Raw genomic sequence first — 22389 nt, forward strand, 5'->3', positions numbered from 1 at the left:
GGGGTTTTCACTGCATGGGGATTGTTTAGGCATTTACTCCATCCACGCTTCTCCCCACCCTAAAAAGAAATTCTAAATCATTGGGAAATTTCCTCAGGCTGCTCCCAAACAAGCTGGGGCCACAGTGGGGCATGGGAAGTTGGATGTGATATCATCTATGACAAAACCGATCTCTAGAGTCCAGTAGGATCTGGCTGACAGCAAACTGGCTTAGAGTCTCCTGGGAGGGCACGCAGGCACCTCCCATCATGCTTTGCTGCAGGACCCTGGGTCACTCTTTTCACTTCCAGGTTGCTTTCTTAGGGTCACTTGAAGGTACATTTGTAGCATTTCAGATATGATAACATCATGATGCTGCTTGGTTATTATTTACCATTTGATGTCATGACATTTCTGTTGCCTTCCTGACAGAGACATGATGACATCACAACAGTATTTTGTTTGTCTCTGAGGGCAGATGAGTTTATAACGCCGTTCTTTGGCTCAGTATTAGAGACTTGATGGTATCACGATGTGTTTGTGGGAGTGTCCACCATCATCATCTGCATCTCTACCCATAAGTCCCCCTACATGGGTCAGAAAAGCACAGGTGGCATTTATAACATATGACCATTTATTCTAATTTATGACAGTGTATTAACATACTATGCGATATTTTATGCTAATTTATTACAACACACAGATCTCTCAATCTGCAGAATCTTCTCTGTTTTCAGGAAAACAGGGAGGATCTGCTGAGGAAACTGAGGTATCGGCCTCCTGTGTCATCATGCAAAGGGTGGTAACTCACACATTTTGAGGGATAAATGATAGACAAGAAGTACCGTGTGAGCACCCACTATCAGGGAGCATTGCATGAAGATCACCCTGCTTTAAGGGAATACCAAGTGAGAAACACCCTGCTCTTAGGGAGTACCAAGTAAGGTGTACCCTGCTGTCATGGTGCATCAGGTAAGGAGCCCCCCAGCAGTCAGGGAGTACTATGTGATGAGCATCCCACTTTCAGGAAGGATTGTGTGAAGAACAGCCTGCTGTCATTGAGCACAATGGGAGGAGCACCCATGTGGTAAGTGCAAGAGTCAGTGATCACTCTGTAAGGAGCACTACCGCTATCAGGAAGAACTGTGTAAAGAGCACAGCTATCATCAGCTCAACATCTAGAGAAAACTGCCTGGTGAGCATCTCTGCATCAGGGAGCACCACGTGGGGAGCATGGTGTTCTCCATGAGCACTGTGTGAGGACAATCCCTCTTGGCAAGCACTGTAGGGAACATCCAGTTGTCAGTGAACATTGTTGGGGAGCACAGATTCACAGGAGCACCATGTGGTGAGCACCCCACCATCATAATCACACATAGGGAGTACCTCAAGGTCAGTGAGCAGTGTGAGAAACATCCGTAATGGGAGAGCACCATGCTGGGAGTACCCTGCCATCAATGAACACCTCATGGGGATCATCCTGCCATCATGGAGCACTGCATGGGGAAGCACTCCTCCATCAGGGAGCACCACGTGGGACGTATACCACCCTCAGTGAGCTCTGTGTGGCAAGCACATTGCCATCACGAAGCACTTCATGGGAAGCACCGGACCCTTGGTGAGAATGGTGCTCACGCATCCTCCCCCGTGCAGCCGCAGAGCGGGAAAGCGGCACCGCAGCAAGGCTGCAGCCAGGGCTTCCAGAGGGCGTTGAAGACAGAGAGCTGGCGGGGTGCAGGGGTAATGGTGGCTCGGTGCTTCCTCATAGCCACTGACATCTTGCCAAGCACAGCCTCGAACAGCGCTTCGTTGTCGGGGTTCAGTGGCCGTGACTCTGCAGGGTCGCGTGAGATGTCAAAGAGCAGGGGTGGGTCGTGGTGGGTGACATCACCAGAGCATGCGCACACACTATCACCGTGGCAGCTGTCCGAGCCCTCCGGGGAGACATTGGGAGTGACATAATGGGCCTTCCATACAGTGTTGCCTGCACAGGGGAAGAACCACATGACAAAGCAACTCCGTGGGCTTCCTTTCATGTGACTCTGTGACTGTCATGGAGGAGGACCCCGGGGAACATGCTCCACAGTGGGGGGAGGCAAGACTAGGTAACGTCATTGTGTGGAGACCTTTGACCAGAACGGATTGTGCTAAAGTCATGGGATAGTCATCTCAAAATATTTTCAGAGGCTTCTTCCTGGTCCACTTCCTCTCCCTCATTTCCTCATCCTCTGCATTTCCCCTCCCTTCTCCACAATTCAGCTTCCTTACCCCTTCCTCTTCCATTTACCTTTCACTTCCTCCCAACTTCCTTTTCCCCTTCTCATCACTTCTGGTACCCCTCCCTCTTCCTCTTCCACACCTGCTTCCTCTTCCAGTTCCACTTCCTACTTCCTCTTCTGTTTCCTTATCACCTTTGCCCCCACGTCCTCTTCTCCTAACTCTTCCTCTTCCATTTCCGCTTCTCTTCCTACTTCGGTTCCTCTTTGCTGTCACCTGGCCCTGTCTCCACTTACAGTCCCTCTGGTGCCACCGTATGCTGTGCAGGAAAATGCCACAATAGTGGAACAGGAACTCATGGTCCGAGTGCTGTACATGGCCCTCTAGCAACGGCATCAGGTTCTGGCCATCAATCACTCTTTGTGCAGGAAAAAAAGGAAGTCAGTGGGAGGGAAAGAGGCGGGATTTCAGTACAAATCCTCCCCTGCCAATCATCCCTCAGGCCCTGCCCACACACGGCCCAGTCCCTCATCACCTGTCCTGGGGGAGTATCCCGCCGCCCACATGACTTAGTGTGGGGAGCAGGTCCATAAGGCTTGTGGGCTCCTCGATGACTCGTCCTGCCTCCAGCACTGTAGGCCACCTGAAGATGCCAGGCACACGCACTCCGCCCTCCCAGCCACCCATGCCACTGCCTCCTGTCAAGTGACCAGCGTGAAAATGGGTAGGTGAGAGGGTTGAGTGAGAGCGAGGTGACTACTGCCCATTCCTGGGTCCAGGGTTCAAATCCTTCATCCTATCCCACCTTGTGGGGGGTACGGAGGAGGGGAATACAGTAGCACAGGTGGCCTTTGACCTCCACATAGAGCCTGGGGGGACAGTAGTGCATTTTGGGAGCTCTCACTCACCCCTGTAGACCCCATTCCAACCACCAGCTCGGACCCCGCCGTCCTCGGCCTCCAGGCGGCCGCCATTGTCTGATGTGAAGTAAACCAGGGTCTGATTGGTCAGGCGCTCCCGGTCCAGGGCAGCAAGGACTTTCCCTGAGGGAGGAGATGGGGGACAGGGGTACGCAGACAGTGTGTGAGCCTAATGTGAGTGCATGGGGTGGAGCCAAGGGGGCAGAACCAAGGGTGAGCATGAGGGCATAGGCAGGGCTTCAGGTGAGCACATGTGGTGGAGTGGTCACATGAGGTGGGGGCGTGGCCTAGCTTGTGCATGTAGGTAAGGGGCCTCCCTACAATGAGAAGGTAGGCAGTAGTGGGGACTTACAATGAGCACATGGGGCGGGAGTGGGGCCTACAGTGAGCACCCTCAGTGTCATCCAGGATGTGGGCGCTGCGGGTCCTTGGATCACGTGGTATGACATCATATTTGATTATTGAATAAGTTATTTCCAATGATGTCAAATGACAATATGGCACTGTCACTCAGATAACAGGATGCTTCATCATTAAATCATGCCGTGACATCATCAGCTGACGTTGCAGACATCTGGACAATCATATTTACTTCATGAACTCTTTACATATGTGATTTCTGCGCTCAGTCATGTGACACTCACCCACCATCCAGTCTAGCTCCTCCACATTGTCCCCGTATGCCCCGAACTTGCTGCGACCCACGAAATTTCCACGTGTAGGCAGCGGCGTGTGCACGTGTAAGAAGGACAGGAACAGCAGGAATGGGCTGCGCTTGTGCCTGTGACAGGAATTCAGGGGGGGTCACATGGCCACTCCAGACAACCCACAGCCCTTCTGCCAGTCATTTCCGAGAATATGCTCTCAACTAGCCCACGTCAATCACCCCTCAAGAACTGCCCCCAGCCCTTCTGCCAGACATGAAGTCACCTGTCGATGAAGGCCAACGCCTCGCTCAGCATTAACCCTGCCGCCCGCGCCTCATCAGCTGGCTGCTGGATGACATCATGATCACGCATGATTATACAGTTCCACCTGCGCACGAAGCCATAGCTGCTGAACCAGGACAGGAAGAAGAGTGCAGCCAGGAATCCAGAAGTGGCCATGAGCATCCAAGGGACAGGAAACCAGCCTGCCAGGCGGGGCACCAACAACAGGAAGGGGAGGGTGGCCAGCACTGCTGACGTCACCCACAACTGGATACGCAGCCTGTGGTGCACTTCCGGCCAGGCACCAGCACTGCAGTCTCCCAGCAGTCCCAGTGGCATCCCATAAAAGAAGTCAAAGCCATGGTTGAGCGGGTGTGCACAGTGGTCGCCACGGGATGCACAGCTCATACCCAGGTGCCACTTCCCTGCGTGGGCGAGACAGGTGACAGGGTGATGTCATTGGCATGTCATTATGTTGACATCACACCCTTGTGTCTGTCCACTTTTCACATATTCTAGGCCTGAACCATTTTCAGTAAAAAATACAGCCTGATGAACGCTGGAAGTCCCCTCTACTCTGGGCGGCACCTCCCTCCATGCCAGGACTCCAGCATGAATCCATCACTCTGCAGAAGACTGCACATATCAGGTGACCAGCTGATCCCCCTTCACCTATGACCCCTCACTCCTTCTCAGCTATGACCTCCTCACCTCTGATCTCTTCTTCCCCTTCTCCCTCACTCCTTCCCTCTCCGACCTGTGACCCCTTGCTCCTCAATTATGACCCACTCCCCTCCTTCACCTCTCTCCTTTCTGACCAATGACTCCTTCCCCATGACCTGTGACCTCTCACCTATGACCCTCCCTTTCCTCACCCCTCTTCCATCTGTGACATGTGACTCTTGATCCCTCCTTTCCCCCTCTGATCAGTGACCCCCTTCCCCTCCCACCACTGACCGCTTACCTCTCACCCATGACCCCTTCCACTTAAAACCCTCCCCTCTCCTCTCAGAGCCCTGACCTATGAGTCCTGTGCGATATCCCCTGTGTTGCAGCATCTTGGCAAAAGTCGTCTCATTGCTCGGGAGTCCGCCGGACCCGCCCAGCCACATGACATCACGGTACATGTTGTTGGGGGACGCCATGCCTGGGGAGCAGAGGTCAGGGCGTCACCGAACTGTCATCTGAAACTGTTCGCCTGAAATCAGTACCCTCAGGACATTATCATGACATCAGCACCAGAGGACAATGATATCAGCACTCTCAGGAGGATATCATGACATCAGCACACCCACATCCCATCAGGACTGTAAGTCCTCGGTATCTGGCCTCCATCTTTGGAGACCCCGTCCCTGTGCCTACCAAACCTTGACCCCTTCTCCCACACCCCCGTCTCTTTAAACTGCTCCCTAGAAAGTCCTGGTGTGCTGTCGTGTCCCGCCTCCGCCCCCCACAACCCGAATCGCATTAAAACCTGGATATCCTTTACTTCAACTTGTTGTGATTTGGCTTGATTGGGATTTTTGCTTCGGCAGAAAGCTCGTTTTAGGAAAATTCCTAACAATGACATCATCATAGTATCTCGATGCCAGTACTCTTATGCTGTCATGATGTCAGCATCCCATAGACAATGGGCAACATCATGACGTCGACACCCCTTTGATTTCCCACTACAGGAAACAGAGGGGTCACCATTATGACATGGAAGTATATTTACTTATATGTAAATTTATTTGAGTGCCAATTTTAGCATATATTACTGAGAAATCAGCCAAGGAACACTGTCTTTGTAGACGCAGTGCATATTAGGTAAGAAGCTGCCAGTGATAACATCTGAGCACTCCAGGTGGTGCATGCTGGGTAGCGGGCAGCCGTGATGACGTCAGGCATATGTGGCATCCACCTGAGCCCATGGGGTGGTACATGATGGGTAGCAGGCTGCCTGCCGTGATGTCTTGCACACACCCACCAGAATGCATGAGGTGATGCATGTTGGGTATGGGGCTGCCTGCAATGACATCAGGCACATGTGGCAGTGCATACTGGGTAGCGGACTGTCCACCTGAGTGCACAAAGCAGTGCATGCTGGTTAGTGGATTGTCCTTGATGACGTCAGGTCACATGACACTCACCTGAGCGCACAGGGTAACGCCCTGTGAGGAAAGCTGCACGGCTCGGTGAACAAACAGATGCAGCTGCCAGGTGCTGCGTGAGCATCACGCCCTCGCTCGCCAGACGGTCAATGTTTGGGGTGCTGAGGGGGGTTCAGAGGGAGGTCATGTGGTGGGGGTGGGGTCAGGAGAGGTCATGTATCAACGTGTTACTCCCAAAGCTATGAATCAAGACTGACAGCTGGGGAGAGTGGTGGTATTCCTGTATCACTGCCCACATCAGAGTCACATGGGCTGCACGTGACTTCTGTGACCACGCTCTTCTGTGGGCAAACTTGGGCTTCTGCAAGATGGCTGCCGCCACTGTGGGGGATATGTCACTGGAAAGAGGCGGGGCTGAGATTGTGACTCAGTTTACCTGACAGAGGTGTTCCCATAGCAGCCTAGGTCCCCCACGCCAAGGTCATCGGCCATGAGCAGCACAATGTTGGGACGGGAGTTCCGAGTCACAAACTCACCACGTGTGTCTGCAAAAGCAAAGCAGAGGAACAGGCACAGCCAGAGGGTCCTGGAGAAAGGTGGGAGCAGCTTCAGTGTCACTTCATGGAACATTCATATTATTCCATATCCTCCAAGTTTCAGTGACACCCATAGCTCACCCATTCAATCATCCCTCATATATGCCCACACACAGGAAATTGTGTATCCTCTCACCGTGTGCTTTGCGGTTGCATCTTCTTCTGTACTAGGAAGAAAAGCACAAAAATAAATTTAAAAATATAAGTGTGATCACTTGTCACCTGCATGTGACCTGGCTATGTCATCATGCTGACATCATTCTGACAGACTTTTAGATCAACATGACCGCCAGGGTGGGGCTTATTTCACACCAAGTGGGAGATATTTCTCAGGTTTACAGGAAAAGACATGACTTTTTAAAAAAAATGTTTATTTATTTATTATGTATACAATATCCTGTCTGTGTGTATGCCTGCAGGCCAGAAGAGGGCACCAGACCTCATTACAGATGAGTGTGAGCCACCATGTGGTTGCCAGGAATTGAACTCAGGACCTTTGGAAGAGCAGGCAATGCTCTTAACCACTGAGCCATCTTTCCAGACATGACTTTTTATTGCAGCTCATTATTTGACCTGTTTCCCAGCAAGTGGCAATAGTTGGAGACAGAGCCACTTAGAAAGGGTGGAGCCTAGATGGTAATTGTAAGACCCAGTCTCTGGTCTCCATCTTTGGAGGCCCCATCCTTGTGCCCACCGAGTCTTGTCCCTCCCTGTAGGATAGTCAAGACAAGCCTGCCAAAATCTTGACAACGCCCTCAGTCTATTTAAACTGCTTTCCTGGAAAGTTTCCTGGTGGTCTCTTTCCCACCACGGGTCCACCTGAGAGCGCAGGAATCCCATTAAACCTGGATATTTCTAATTTGGCTTGTTGTGATTTGGCTTGATTGGGATTTTTGCATCAGCAGAGAGCTCAGGTTAGAAAAAATTCCTAACAGTAATTATGTGCATTTCCTTCAAAGGGACACAGGAAGTGGTCTCTTTACTTCCTGTGCACTGTGATGTCAGCAGCTGGGTGTCAGCCATGTGCTCCCATAATGTCCCACTCCATCCACACCCTGCTCCCATGAAACCCTGCTCCACTCCATCCTCCCATGTTGCTCTTCTCCATCCTGTGCTCCAATGATGTCCTGCTGTCTCACAGTCTACCACAGAGCTCTAGAAGGCAATCTTAATGTATACCTCCCTCCTGTCATTTAGAAAGAAATAGTTCACATTTATAACAAAAATTCAAGCAGAAGGGAAGTGGCACTGCCCCACCCATTGCAAGACACGCTGGGATAGCAGGGAATTACACAGTGGAGAAAAAAAGGAGAACACGTCCCTAAGGTTGTCCACTGCGACGCTTTCACAGACTCCTATGCCATATACTTGTGGAACTCTGAAGCCATTTCTGACAGCCCTCAGTCTCAGCAGTAATGCTCCCCCCTCCCCTGGGAACCAAGGACCTAACAATTGCCCACACACATACTGAAATGTTGGGAACGTTCCATCATCTCCCTGAGTCTTTGTGAATGTTCTCCAAATAAAACTCAGTTATTAAATAGGGGCAAGATAACCCTTAGGTGTTGACTCAGTTAACAACTACACATGCACGTTCTACTTGATGTTTTGACTCAGTCCCTGGGAAAGGGGCAAAATGACCCTCAGATGTTTCCCCTTACCTCATCTGATCTGGCAATTGCTCTCCAGCCAATTATTGGTAATAGCCCTTTTAAATAAGCTAATCATAATAGTTAAAGAACAACTCCTAGACACCCCTTCCTTCTGGGGTTTTTCCCTTTAGAATTTGTCTACACCAATCATTTTGAGTCTTTCTAACCTTCCGAATGCTGAAAGACCCTGTCATGACAGAATTAATAAAATCCTCATGCTTTTATATCAGCTGTGGTGTGAGAGATGGTCTCTGGGGTGGTGACTCCTCCTCGGTGATTGAACTCTAGAGTCCAACATCCCTTACCCCAGCCCAGGTCACAGACCCTCACTTAAGCATGAGCCCATAGAGACAAAGGAAGAAGACCCTGTGCACACACAATAAAGGATGTGGGATATCCTGGGCTAAAACCATTATAACTGCTGATTCCTTATTAACTTCTAGAATACTAGGGGCCCAGAGGCCCAGGTGAATACATATACCCTCTTATCAGTTCCTAAAATTTCATAAAGAGGCCCATGGCTTCATTAAAAACAATTCCGGGGGTGGTAGGGGCAGAATCGTGAGCAGTATTTGTACTTTGATATCACAGGGTTACCTCAGTCACCCCAATTACTTAGACATGGCTGTTTTGTAGTGATTGTGTGATGTGTCGGGAGTCTGAGTTGCTAGTGATCAAGGATGAAGTTCAAAGGGAACTTGGGCAGTTGTTAAATTTTTCATCGCTCCCTGCAGCCTTAATTACATAGCCAACCAGGCAGGGTTGGGCAGGGTCAATAAGAAAACATGGGGTTTGTTGGGCCTGCCTGACATCACATGAAAACTACTTGACCTTCTGTGATTCCCTCACATTATCGTAGGAGAATGTACAGACAGAGAAACAGAAATTTACATACTGCTGTCAATAAAATATACATAATTTCTCATCATAACCTGGACACCAGTCACTCCTGTCAATCAAAATCCCATCATGACCCAGACCCCAGTCATCCCTGTCAATCAAACACAGGTGATTTCCCATCATGACCCAGACCACGTTCACCCCTTTCAATCAAACACTCACCTTCCATCATGACCCAGACTCAAGTCACTCCTGTCAGTCAAACCACATTTCCCATCATGACCCTAGCCCAGTCACAGCTGTGAAACAAACACACATCTTTCCCCACCATGACCTGGACCCCAGTTACAGCTGTTAATCAAATGTACCTCATTTCCCATCATGACCCAAAAGCTGTCACAGTTGTCAATTAAAGGTAAGTCATTTCCCATCATGACTAGACCCAGTCACAGTTGTCAATCAAACACACCATTTCTTATCATGATAGACAGATGGAGGGACAGATAGCTCCTGCTCCTGAGCATACAACACTCCTGAAACACCCTCAACAGCTATCACATGCTCCCCCCAATCCTGGGGTCCCCCTTGCTCAGGAGCCACAGAGAATCATTGATACTCTCCCCGCACTCCAGCAGTGTGATAATAAACTGAATAACCAACAGACTGCACTCACCCTGAGCTCCTGCTGCAGCTCCTACATGAGGACACAGTCCTCTCCCATCAGACAGGGACACTGACTGAGCCTCATTAGCCTATCTGGATATGCCTGCCCTCATTAGAATAATTAAGTATCCTACCATCACATTAGCATAATTAAGTATTCCTCTGATCTCATTACCATAATTACATACTAATTAGGGTGTCTGGCCTCAGCAACCCCCCCCCCTTCCAGACTCTTTAATAGAGAGTTTTAATGATAACTTGGGAAGAATGAAGCTGGGGTTACACAGAGTTCAAACCACTGGCCTCACAGGAACTCAGCTACCCACATGTCAATCAACATCACAGAGGACTTTCAGCTGAAATAATAAAGAATAAATGGGGAGGGCCTGATACATGCTAGAAGGGGCCTGGAACATGATGAGATGAGTATGATAGGAGGGGCCTGATGCATGCTGGGAGTAATTTGTGTATTATAGGAGGGGCCTGATACAGGTTGGGAGGGGCCTGAAGCATGATGGGAGGGACTTAGGTATTTTGGGATGTGCCTATGTATTATGGGAGGGGCCTTGCTTTACAGTAGGGGCCTGGTGCAAAGTGGGATGGGCCTGGGTATTATGGGAGAGGCCTGTACATTATGGGAAGGTCTATGTTTTTTTGGGCAGGGCTGGAGCATTACTGGAAGGGCCCTGTGTATTATGGAAGAGGCCTGGTGCATGCTAGGAGTGGTCTATGCATGATGGAATGGGCCTGCATATGGTTTTTCTTGAGATCATCAAAGTGTGATGCATTAAAATGTCATATTTACAATTCCTAAAAGACCTTCATTTTCTCACATAATCAACTTGTAAGAGGTGGGGCACACTTGTAGGAAATGGTGGGTGTGCACAAGGCTAACCTACTGGCTACAGCAGACTGAAATATGAGAAACCACTGCTATTTTCAGGGTTATTTTTATGCTTCAGTCTCTTGTTAAAATGCCACTAGGCTTGTGTATTATAGTTATCATTTTGGTACTTTCTAACTTGAACATGAAAAGATTTATTAGAACTGACACCAATACAAAAAGCAGTAGGCAATAAGGAATAGAGTAACAATGTCTGGGAGAGTTGAAAGACAACAAGGAAAGAAGACAGGGGGTAGAGAGAGTCCTCGGTCCAGGAGAACTTTCTGTAAAGAACATGAAGGTGTCAGTTAGAGTCTGACCTGCCCCTTTACACATTTTATTGAAAGTTTATGTAAAAGGAATTCCCCTTTAAGTAGGTTTTGCTGAGAAAGTCGGCCTGGTGACTTTCATACATAAATTCCAAGCTTACAAGTTTTAACATTGAATTTTTCAATGTAAAAGCATAGGCGAATTTACACCTTTGGCAGTGAACAGAACATCTTCCTCCCACAATTCCCATTTCAGCATCACCAGCATCTGTGCATCACTATTATTTCAAAATATAGATACCTTCACTGTTCAAATACAGTTGTAAATCACACCCAAACTACTGATTTCATGTTTCTTTCATATTTAGTTGCATTTGTAAACATCTATCTACCAGAAAGTCTGACATTCCTAAATGCCCTATTTCCCTCTTCTCTAGGGGCAAATCTGATTTTGAAGAGCACCTGGCAAAATGTCTTAAGGGCCTGTGTATTTTGGGAGGGGCCTGGGGCATGCTGGGCCGTCCCCACAGTTGCTGTGCACACTTGGGTTCCTACCTGTTCAGCTACTGTTCCAGTGTCACTGTTACGCCTGTGTCATGGGACACAGACAAGACCACCACAGAGTCGGTCTCCGATGCAAACACACTGGGGTTTACTGATTACAAGTTAGCTAAATCCGACACTCCCCAGAGGCTTCAGGGTAACGGGGTTTTAAAGGGAAAAGCCACAAGGCAGGGGGACACAAGTCTTAGCGTTTGGTGATTGGGTAGAAGTATACAACTTTTGAATTAGTTGTTTCGGGTATAAGGGAATTTCAAAACAGACAAAATAGCAGTTAATCAAGTACGTACCGACAAGGACGTTTGAATCAAGCAGACGTAAACAGATGTTGTTTGGATACCCTGGTGGGGTCACTTTGACCAGAGCTGGCAGTTTTTGGAATGTTTATTACTTTGCTGGGCTGCATTCACCTTCCCCCGCCGTCTAGTTAGTTCCTGTCTAAAATAGAGTTCTTTGTCAAAAGCAGTTTGTTCTGCTCCTTCACCACCAAGCTAACAGATCACCTTAAGGAACTCATGTGGCCCTACAGCTCCTGCTGTTCTAACCTCCTCCCGGGTAGCAATTTCTACAGAAAGTTGGAGCATCCAAGGTTGGAGCGGCTGAGTGGGGCGGGAATTTCCAAAAATAAAGTTAAATTACGCAAGAATCTCTACTGCCCAGGCCTGTCTGGGAGGAAGACCGGTTCCAGCCGGATTCGTGTCGACCCTGCACAACCAGACAGACGGGTTCCTCCCGGGTGGGTGTTGGGGGGGGGGGGGGCGGGAAAACTGACGGATACCGAAGAGAGGTTAGAACCGGCTGAAACCGGCTGGCTCCTGGTGCTCCGCATTTACGGTGAGTCTGGGTGGGAGGCGGAGGAGGGGGGAGAGGGAGGGGACTTTACCCCGCGAGGACAGATGGCATCGTCGTGGGGGGGGGGGGGGGGGGGATATCCAGGATCGTGAGGATTCGGCGCAAAAAGCAGGGTGGGGAGAGGGAGGACAGAGGAGAAAGTTCGTCCCTCCCCCACCCTCGGGAGAAAAAACAAAAATAAATCAAAGGGTCCTTTTTGGTCATATGGGAGGGCCATCACAGCCAGTTCCTGCAGGTCTGTATGGGAAACCTTCGGGTGAAAATGATGGTTGACAAAACAAAACAAAACAAAACAAAAAAAAGAAAAGAAAAAGAAAAAAAAGAGTTTTGCAAAAAAAGTTTGGAGGGAGACAGGAGAGATGACGAGTTAGCAAAATAAACTGAATTAAGACGGATGAGAATCAAAAACTGAATTAGGAAATGAAGCTTATTAAGAATGAAAATGGAAAATAAAATTTTTAAATTAAAAATTAAATTAAAGAAGAAATACCGACAGAAGTAAAATTTGAAAGCACACCGAAGTGAAACTTAAACTAGAAATAAAATTAAATGCAAAGTTAAAATTAAAAAAAAAAAAAGAACACTGCTTGTTGGGCCGGTGTGTGGCACCCATCCCAGCATGGCATGTATGAAAAAAAAAATAGGTACATAAACAGATGAGGAGGGAACATGCGTCAGAATCATGATTTCTATGAATTTTTGACAGAGCAAAATGTGAGGTGATACTTTCAACCAAACACAAGATACTCAAAACTGAAAAGATTTTTTTAAAGTTTTAGAATGTTAAAGATTTTAAAAATGGTTTTTAAAAGTGAATATTTTTCATGACTCCATCAAACTGCCGTCCAAACCTGTGGGCCCTGGCACAATCCCAACCTCGCAGAAGGACAGGAAAATCCTCGGGAATCAAAATATTTGCACAGGGCGATTTAGAGGGCAGTAACTGAATGATGAAATTTATCTTTAAATTCAGTTTCAACCGAAGCTAAAAATGGATGAATGGTGAATCTCTCCCATAATACACTGGCTCCTCCCACAACAAACAGGTCCCTCCCATAATACACAGGCCATTCCCATAATACACGGGTCATTCCCATAATGTGCAGGCCCCTCCCATAATGCACAGTTCTCCTAGAATGCACCAGGCTATTCCCATAATGCATAGGTCCCTCCCATAACACACAGGCCATTCCCATAATGCACAGGCCTCTCCCACAATGCACAGCCCATTCCCATAATGCACAGGCTTCTCCTAGAATGCATCAGGCCCTTTCCCAGAATGTACCATGCCCCTCCAATAATATGCAGACCTCTTCCTGCATTCACCAGACCCCTCCCATAAGAAAGTCTCCTCCCAGCATGCACTAGGCCCCTGCCAGAATTCATCAGGACCCTGGGACCACACACTATACCCAGCATGCAACAGTCCTATTCCATAATAACAGGCCCCTCCCAGCATGTGCCGTGCCCCTCCTATAATACACAGGCCCCTCCCAGCATGCATCAGGTCCCTTGTAAAATACACAGGCCCTTCCCAGCATGAAGCAGGCCCCATCCATAATACACAGGTCTCCCCCAGCAGGCACCAGGACCCTTCCCAGCATGCTCCAGGCCCTTCCCTCTATTTCCAGTTTCCTGTGCTATCAGGTCTCCATCAGTGTCCTCTCTCCCAACAGTTTCCTGACCAGTGTGGCTGAAATACCCACTCTAGAAAGGGTCACAGTAATGATGTCACAGTTGCTTTCTTAGGCATGGGCAAGGGAACAGCACATAGGGTGATTGACAGTTCTGTCGATTGTCACTACCCATAATTCCCTGGAAAGTGTCTCAGTGAGGGACTTGCCACCTCACAGGGGCCACATGTCCTCAAGGTTGGTTGACACAGGAGGGTTGTGGGCCTGTCCTGAGGGATGATTGACAGGAGAACTGAAGGCATGTCCTGAGAGATGATTGACAGGAGGGCTGTGGGCATGTCCTGAGGGATGATTGACAGGAGGACTGTGGGCATGTCCTGAAGAATGACTGACAGGAGGATTGTGGGTATGTCCTGAGGGATGATTGACAGGAGGGTTGTGGGTATGTCCTGAATGATGACTGACAGGAGGGCTGTGGGCATGTCCTGAGGGATGACTGACAGGAGGGCTGTGGGCATGTCCTGAAATATGATTGGCACAGGACGACTGTGGGCATGTCCTGAGGGATGACTGACAGGAGGACTGTGGACATGTCCTGAAGGATGACTGACAGGACGACTGTGGACATGTCCTGAAGTATGATTGGCACAGGACGACTGTGGGCATGTCCTGAGGGATGATTGACAGGGGAGGGCCTATTGTGGGGAGTACCATCACTCAGGCAGGTAGAAGGGCAGGGACTGTGTAGGTGTCCTTCCTGTCACATGCTCACTTGTCATGTATTTACTTCTTGCAGGAATCCTTAGACTGAAAGTGTCATGCCACATTTCCTACATACCTGGTAAGAGAATCTCCCAGCAGTCCTTGTTGTGGAAACGTAATTGATTGACAATTTATAATTATTCGTAAATTAATCCTGTATAACCCATCATGGCCAGAAGTTGGCACCATGATTCCCGGACCATGTAGCTACTCAGCATGCGATGGCGTCAATGCTCCCTGCCTCGGTGATATGACACTTGTGTTTCAGGAATTACCTTGCCACTCTACTGGGTGTCTTCTTGGGCCTGAAGCCAGTCACAGGCCTGGACGTGTCACAGTCTCGACCCAACTTCCTCCTGCTCCTGGCAGATGACCTGGGCATCGGGGACCTCGGCTGCTATGGCAACAGCACCATCAGGTAAGGAGAGGGAAGGGCTGTGTTACCCATAATACTCCATATGATGGTACCCATAATGCTCCTCACCAGGATACCCATAATACTCCTTACCATGATATCCATAATATTTCTCACCAGGATACTTATAGTGCTCTTTATTTTGGTACCCATAATACTTCTCACAGCATGGTACCCATAATAATCTTAACCTTCTGTTACCCATAATACATCAGGATATATGCCCTTCCCATGATACCTAACTCCAGGCACTGATTCACTCTGGGGGGGCAGTAGCTCTGAATTTCCCATGATGCCTAGCACCAGGTAGTGACAGCGACAGCAGGCTGACTATGCCCAGCAAGACTGACATCAGGATTGCATGGGTGTGTGGGGCCCACCCTCATGCCATGACACACGCCCCTCCCCCACAGGACCCCGAACATCGACCGACTTGCAGAAGGTGGCGTGAGGCTCACACAGCATCTGGCAGCCGAGGCTGTGTGCACGCCAAGCAGGGCCGCCTTCCTCACTGGAAGGTACCCCATCCGCACAGGTGGGCAAACCTTCATGTCTGACCCCTGAAGTCACTGCCCCCTAGGGATTCACTGGTGATGTCACTTCCTCCACTAGGCCACACCCTTAAGTACCCTCAATAGTCCATTGAGCAATGATTCCATGTACCATCCCATTGATGATATCACATCCTCATTCCAGACCTCACTGATAATGTAACTTCCTCTAATTAGGCACATGGGATGATACCACCTCCTTCCACTAGGCTCCATACCTAAGTCCCTTCCACTGACCTGTGACTCCAGCCATGGATGATCCCACTACTGATGTCACTTCCTCCCACTGGCCACACTGTTGCTGTCACTTCCTCCCATTAGGCCCCACTGCTGGCATCACTTCCCCCACCTGGTCCCGCTGCTCCCATTAGGCTATTGATGTCACTTCCCTTGTTCTGCCCCCACTGGTGACTCCTAGGCCTGAATCCTAAATCCTCCTATTGACCTCTGACTTCTTCCATGAATGATCCTGTTGGTGAGGTCACTTCCTCCCACTAAACCCCATTGTTGACATCACTTCCTCTGTCATGCCCCATTGATGATGTCTTTGTCCAATGTCCAATGATATCACTTCTCATTAGGCCCCATTCCTGAGTTCCTCCCACTCTGTCTCCATCTATGTATGAACCCACTGCTGATTTCACTTCCTCTCACTCTGCCCCACTAATGACATTGGTTCGTTCTAGACAGGACTCTTAAGTTTCTCTATGAGAAGCAGAGCCAGGTACATCCTGGGAGCTATAGGAGGCAGGGCCAGGGGCTTGCTGGGAACTGTGGGAGCAGGGCCAAATCCTACTGTGTGCCCAAGTCCTACTGTGTGCACGCCCTCCTAACTCATCTTCCTTCTGGTGCAGGCATGACTTCTGGTAATGGCCACCGTGTCCTCCAGTGGGCAGCGGGTGCTGGTGGCCTTCCTGCTGAGGAGATCACATTCGCGAAAATCCTGACGGAGCAAGGCTACGTCACAGGCCTCATTGGTGTGTTCTCTGACATTGTAGGCTAGTGATGTAATTTGATGTGGCCTGGATTGGGATGTAGGTGGTGGTGACATCTGTCCTGGGCAGGTGGTGATGTCATCATACCTGGAGCTGATGATGGTGACATTATCTGACATGAGTGAGTGGTGATGCTACCAGACTCTGAGTGGGGGTGAGGTTATCTGGCGTAGACTGAGCGGCAACGTCATGTGATGTGAAGTGAGTGGTGACGGCACTGGACCAACAGCATCTGTCCCATTCATCATGCTTGTGGTTTCCTCTCCTCCACCCCACCACCAGGGAAATGGCACCTGGGTCTGAACTGTCACTCTTCCTCTGACCACTGCCACCACCCACTGAGTCATGGGTTTCAGCACTTCCTGGGGATGCCACTGGGCATGATGGGGGACTGCTCCGGGACAGAGCCTTCAGAGAAGCGTGTGACACTACAACGCCGCCTGTACCTGTGCAGCCAGGCATCTGCATTAGCAGCACTCACCCTGGTTGCAGGGAGGCTCATGGGGCTCCTCCATGCACCACGGTGGCTGCTAGTCCTCATCTTGGCTGCTGCAGCCACCATGTTCACTGCGTCGCGTCATGTTGGTGACCTCATCATATATGCTGATTGTTTCCTCATGAGGAACCACACTGTGACCCAGCAGCCCCTGCACCTCGAGCAGGTCACTGGCCTCATGCTCCGGGAGGCAAAGACATTCCTGCAGAGGTGAGTGGCCCAGGGCATGCATTTGGTGAGTGGCCAAATCCCGGCCAGGCCCCTACACTTGCCCTCCCATGAGAGACATCAAAAGGTATCCATCAAAAGGCAGTGCATGGTGGGAAATCCCTGACCTCTCCCTCCACCTTTTTCCCTACCCCTTCCTTCCTCCCTCCTCCCTCTCTCTCCCCTGTGGTGCCCTGTGAGGAGTCAGCTGTTGACATCATGTGGCAGGAGAGTGGGTGCCCAAAGGTGACATTATTCACATGGAATGGGCAAGCTGCCCTATACACTCAAGTTAGGGTTACGGGAACTGGGTGAGGAAAAAAATCAATAACCTGCTTGGTGGGGTGTCTCCAACCGTTGGCTTCTGAAACGTAAGCAGAGGTAGGGGGATGGTGGGTGTGACAACAGCTTTGATGTAGAGCCAGGGACACGTGATTTATAGATAAAGAAGTAGGTGATCGGTATTGGTTTCTTGGTTTATTGTTTGGTGGAAACTAGAGGGAGCAGAGATAAGCAAGTGGGTGACTGACAGGAGAGTCATGGATGGGTAACCAATGATGGATATTGAGGGACTAGCTGACAGCTGATACAGAAATACAGTTACTAATAGATAGATGATAGATCAATACACACATAAGACAGATATGTGATTGACAGGTCTGTAAAGGATGATTGATAGATGATACAGATTGACTGACAGATACAGGATTGATTTACAGGTATATGATTGGCAAATGGATATAGGTATAGATTGATTGAGAGATATATGATTGACAAATAATAGATATAGACTGACAGACACATGATTGAGTGACACATGATAGGCAAAGATTGACAGATAAATGATTGATTGATAGATAATAGGTAAAGATTGATTGAAAGAAACGTGTATGACAGATGACTAGTAGATGACAGATGATTGATGGACAGACAGAAAGATAGGACAGAAAAACCACTGCTGATGTCAGCAGGCTCCAGGTGGAAATGACTGAGACCTAGAGGCAGGACTACAGGAAATCGGCAGGGAAGTTGGTCAGAGGCAGTGATGTGTGATGTCACTGAAAAGAGGAGGAACTGTCATAGTTATCATTTTCCCATGGCCTGTGACATCAGCCCTTCACTCCCCCCATGGCTTCTGATGTCACCCCCCCCCCCAGGAACAAGCACCACCCCTTCATGCTGTTCATATCCTTCCTGCACGTGCACGTCCCCCTCGTGACCACTGCAGGTTTCCGGGGACGGAGTAAGCATGGGCTGTATGGGGACAATGTGGAGGAGATGGACTGGATGGTAGGTGAGTATCGGGCATAGCATGGTCGCTGGGTCTGATGGGAATGTCCCGTTTCACATGTTTCCCTGATCCCCCCCCCACCACCACCCCATGTGTGGATCCCAGGGCCTGATAGGAATGCTGTGCATCACCATTGTCTCTGGGTCGCAAGGGGCTGATGGGGTGACCCCGTGGACCTCTCGACATGCCCCCTCTCCCATGGTCCCACATGTCCCCAGTCACACATGTTCATCGTTGCAGGACAGATCCTGGACGCCTTGGACCGGGAAGGGCTGACAGACAATACGCTCGTATACTTTGCCTCTGACCATGGAGGCTCACTGGAGTCTCGTGTGGGTCACATGCAGCTTGGGGGCTGGAATGGGATATATAGAGGTGAGCTCAGTACTCTCCCCAGTCTTGAGCTGTGTTCCCATACATCCCTTGGCTGGTGGCCCTGTCTCTCTCTCCCATGATCTTTCACCCAACCCCCCCACCCCCGCACTTCTGATTACTCAGGTGAAATTTATCCTTGTATGGTATCCCCATCCCTTACTTACTACCTCCCATGGTCCTTCACTCTTCTCCCCACTTCTGGTTCCCTGGGGTGACAGGTGTCCTGGGCTGCTGGCCTGATCCCTCCCTCCCAGGGGCCTTCACTTTCTTCCTCCACTTCCTGTTCCTGGGTGTCCTGGAATTGTGTACTTGTCTCACACACCCTCATTCTCTCCCTTTCCATTCTTTGCCACTTCCTATTCCCACCAACTTCAGCCTCTAACCTGACTTCTGGTTCCTAGCCTTACTCCAGTCCTTCCCTCACAGGTGGCAAAGGCATGGGCGGCTGGGAGGGTGGCATCCGCGTTCCTGGTATCTTCCGCTGGCCTGGGGTGCTGCCTGCAGGGCGGGTTGTGGATGAGCCCACGAGCATGATGGATGTGTTCCCCACCGTGGTCCTCCTGGGGGGCGGGACTGAGCCAAGGGACAGGTGAGCAATGCCATCACACCAGAAATGAGCCTCAGTGACAGTTGCTGTCATAAGTCTGTGGGGCAGGGGCTGGGCTGAGGTGGGTGGACAGGTTAGCATTAACATCATACCGGAAGTGAGCGTGGGTGACAGGTGTTTGAGTGACAGATGTTGTCACATGAATTCAGGGCCTGGGAGGTGTCTAGCAGGCCAAGCACCAGGACTGGTGAGCAATGATTTCACACCAGAAGTGGGCCTGGGTAACAGCTGCTGTTATATATGAGCAGATATTATAGAGAGGAGGATCAAGGGACAGATTAGCACAGACATCACACAGGAAGTGATTCTGAGTGACAGTGACTATGCATGGGCAATGGGAGACGAAAGCCATGAAACAAATGAACAATGATATCACAACGGAAGTCAGTGACAGTGGATGCAGGGTGGGTGTGGGGCAGAAGGGTGCATGAACAATGATGCCACTCCAGAAATATACTTGAGTTACAGGTGGGGCTGTTACATGGTATAGTGGGGGACAAGGCTGTAGAGGACTTGAGTGACAGGTGCAGTGTCATACAATACAGGGATGGGATAGCAGAGAGTTTAAGTGACAGGAGAGGCTGTAGGGCCACCATATTGGCATTGTGGAACACCTGTTTGATTGACAGCCGATGTGTCGCTGACCCCTCAGGGTGATTGATGGGCGGAACCTGCTGCCCCTGCTGCGCGGGGAGACCCCACACTCTGACCACGAGTTCCTGCTGCACTACTGTGAAGTGTTCCTGCATGCTGCGCGCTGGGTGCAGCGCGACCGTGAGTTCACAAATAACCCCTCCCTCTGGGGACTACTTTCAGATCAGAGTGGCCATGGGTTAGGCTTTCCTTTTGGCATCCGTGGGTCAATAAAATCACTCTTAGGGATGTATACTATTCCCCTCCCCCAAGTAGAGTTGTGTCTCTTCATCACTGGTATTGACAGCTGTCAATCATCCATTTGACTGGCAGGAGGAAGAGTGTGGAAGGTTCACTTCATGACCCCGAACTTCCACCCAGAAGGGGCCGGTGCCTGCTATGGCAGCGCAGTGTGCCCATGCATTGGGGATGTGACAGAGCATGACCCGCCTCTGCTCTTTGACCTCTCCACGGACCCGGGTGAGACCCGCCCACTGAAGCCTGACACAGAACCCGAGTTCCACACTGTGGTAGGGAAACTGAAGCAGGAGGCAGCTCAGCAGTGGCACTCGCTAAGCCAGATCCACCAGCAGCTGGGCTCCATCTACAACATCTGGCGTCCATGGCTGCAGTCATACTGTGGGGAGTTCCCAAACTATGGGTGTGACCTCGAGGAGTGACACCCACATTACCCTGGCTGGGACTGAGACGCAGGGCCCCGCATATCTATCATCTCCAGAAACAGAAGTTATGTTCATCCTAATGCATTATAGGTGTGGGTGCAAGGAGTTCTTTTGGTGAGGTGCAATGTGGGTGCTAGTACAGGGTGTTCCACTAGTGTGGATATGACCTTGAGGATTGACACTCCACACAAAACATCCTTCTGAGTCTATGGGGTAGGGTTCACATGTCCATCACCTTTATGATTGGATGTTAAGGCCATCACAATACATTGTGAGTGCTGGTGTAGGCTTATCCACTTGTGTAGGTGTGACCATGAAGAATGACACCCATGTGACACCCACTGGAGACATAGGGGCGAGGTTGAGGTTATGACTGCTAGGAGTGGTGTTCACATGATGACATGAGAGGTTGAGGGATGGGACTTCACCTGTTCATCAGTGTCAGAACCAAACATTATGTCCATAGTAATGCATTGTTGTTGGGTGTTTCTGCAGATTTATGTAGGTGGTTTGACTCAGGAGTGTTAACAGTTAGTTTTGATCTGCCTTGTCTCTAGTACCTTCTGAAGTCTTATCTGAAAGTTTCCTAAGGGTGCAAAATCTATGCAAAATTTGGATTGAGAAAAAAATCTAGCAAACCATGAAATTCCTTGATGGAGCATTTGCATTTGTCATTGTCCTTTTGAGAAGCTTAGATAAGATGTTTTGGGATATGGAAATCAACTTTTTAAAGGTGTAAATTGGATAATAATAAAAATGCCCTTGGCTATGGGAAAGGTCTCAGTCCATGCCTGATTCCCCTTGCAGTTGGAAAGGTTAAAATCATTCTTAAGGTGCCTCTGTGTCTTTTTTCCATGAACCCATACCCAATCTTCAATATTTAGTACCCAACACGGAGCTTGAATAAAAACAGAAGATTCCTTGCAGTGAGGAGGCCACTAGTTAGTTACCAGCCACTTAGCCCCAAAATAATCACATAGAAACTGTATTATTTAAATCACTGCTTGGCCCCTTAGCTCTAGCTTCTAATTGGCTAACTTTTACATATAAATTTAACCCATTTCTATTAATATGTGTATCACCACATGTCTGAGGCTAACCGGGTAAAGTTCTGTCCTGCTTCAGTGGGGCTACATGGCTTCTCCAGACTCTGCCTCCTTTCTCCCAGATTCAGTTTCATCTTCCCTGCCTACCTAAGTTCTGCCCTGATATAGGTCCAAACCAGTTTCTTATTCATTGATTGTAATCATTGCATACAGATGGAAATCCCACATCACATCCCCTTT

The 22389-nt window shown here is 49.5% G+C and overlaps 2 protein-coding genes across 4 annotated transcripts; one reads left to right on the top strand and one right to left on the bottom strand.

The window, feature by feature from the left end:
- Positions 1 to 590: 590 nt before the first annotated feature.
- On the bottom strand, positions 591 to 12274 carry Arsh (arylsulfatase family member H). 3 transcript variants are annotated; one of them, XM_085680607.2, is made up of 11 exons: positions 11893 to 12274; positions 6871 to 6896; positions 6575 to 6724; positions 6178 to 6299; positions 5067 to 5192; positions 4047 to 4470; positions 3761 to 3897; positions 3105 to 3239; positions 2732 to 2894; positions 2493 to 2614; positions 591 to 1963 (listed from the first exon to the last, which is right to left on the bottom strand). In XM_085680607.2, exons 2-11 carry the CDS (start codon positions 6888 to 6890, stop codon positions 1611 to 1613), a joined length of 1752 nt encoding a protein of 583 aa, XP_085536733.1. In that variant the 5' UTR covers positions 6891 to 6896; positions 11893 to 12274; the 3' UTR covers positions 591 to 1610. The 3 variants fall into 3 exon arrangements, with proteins under 3 accessions (XP_085536733.1, XP_085536732.1, XP_085536738.1); XM_085680606.2 differs by having other exon boundaries at positions 6871 to 6901; XM_085680612.2 differs by lacking the exons at positions 6178 to 6299; positions 6871 to 6896; positions 11893 to 12274 and having other exon boundaries at positions 6575 to 6722.
- Positions 12275 to 12305: 31 nt separating this feature from the next.
- Arsl (arylsulfatase L) lies at positions 12306 to 21879 on the top strand. The gene is made up of 11 exons (XM_087900754.1): positions 12306 to 12436; positions 14885 to 14929; positions 15119 to 15268; positions 15679 to 15800; positions 16671 to 16793; positions 17094 to 17517; positions 18672 to 18808; positions 19046 to 19180; positions 19607 to 19769; positions 20440 to 20561; positions 20754 to 21879. The coding sequence occupies exons 2-11, from the start codon at positions 14907 to 14909 to the stop codon at positions 21098 to 21100; spliced, it is 1746 nt and encodes a 581-aa protein (XP_087756880.1). The 5' UTR covers positions 12306 to 12436; positions 14885 to 14906; the 3' UTR covers positions 21101 to 21879.
- The last annotated feature ends 510 nt before the right edge of the window (positions 21880 to 22389 follow it).

This window comes from Myodes glareolus, chromosome 23 (genome assembly GCF_982192425.1).
Source record: "Myodes glareolus chromosome 23, mMyoGla1.1, whole genome shotgun sequence".
Classification (NCBI taxonomy): Eukaryota; Metazoa; Chordata; class Mammalia; order Rodentia; family Cricetidae; genus Myodes; species Myodes glareolus.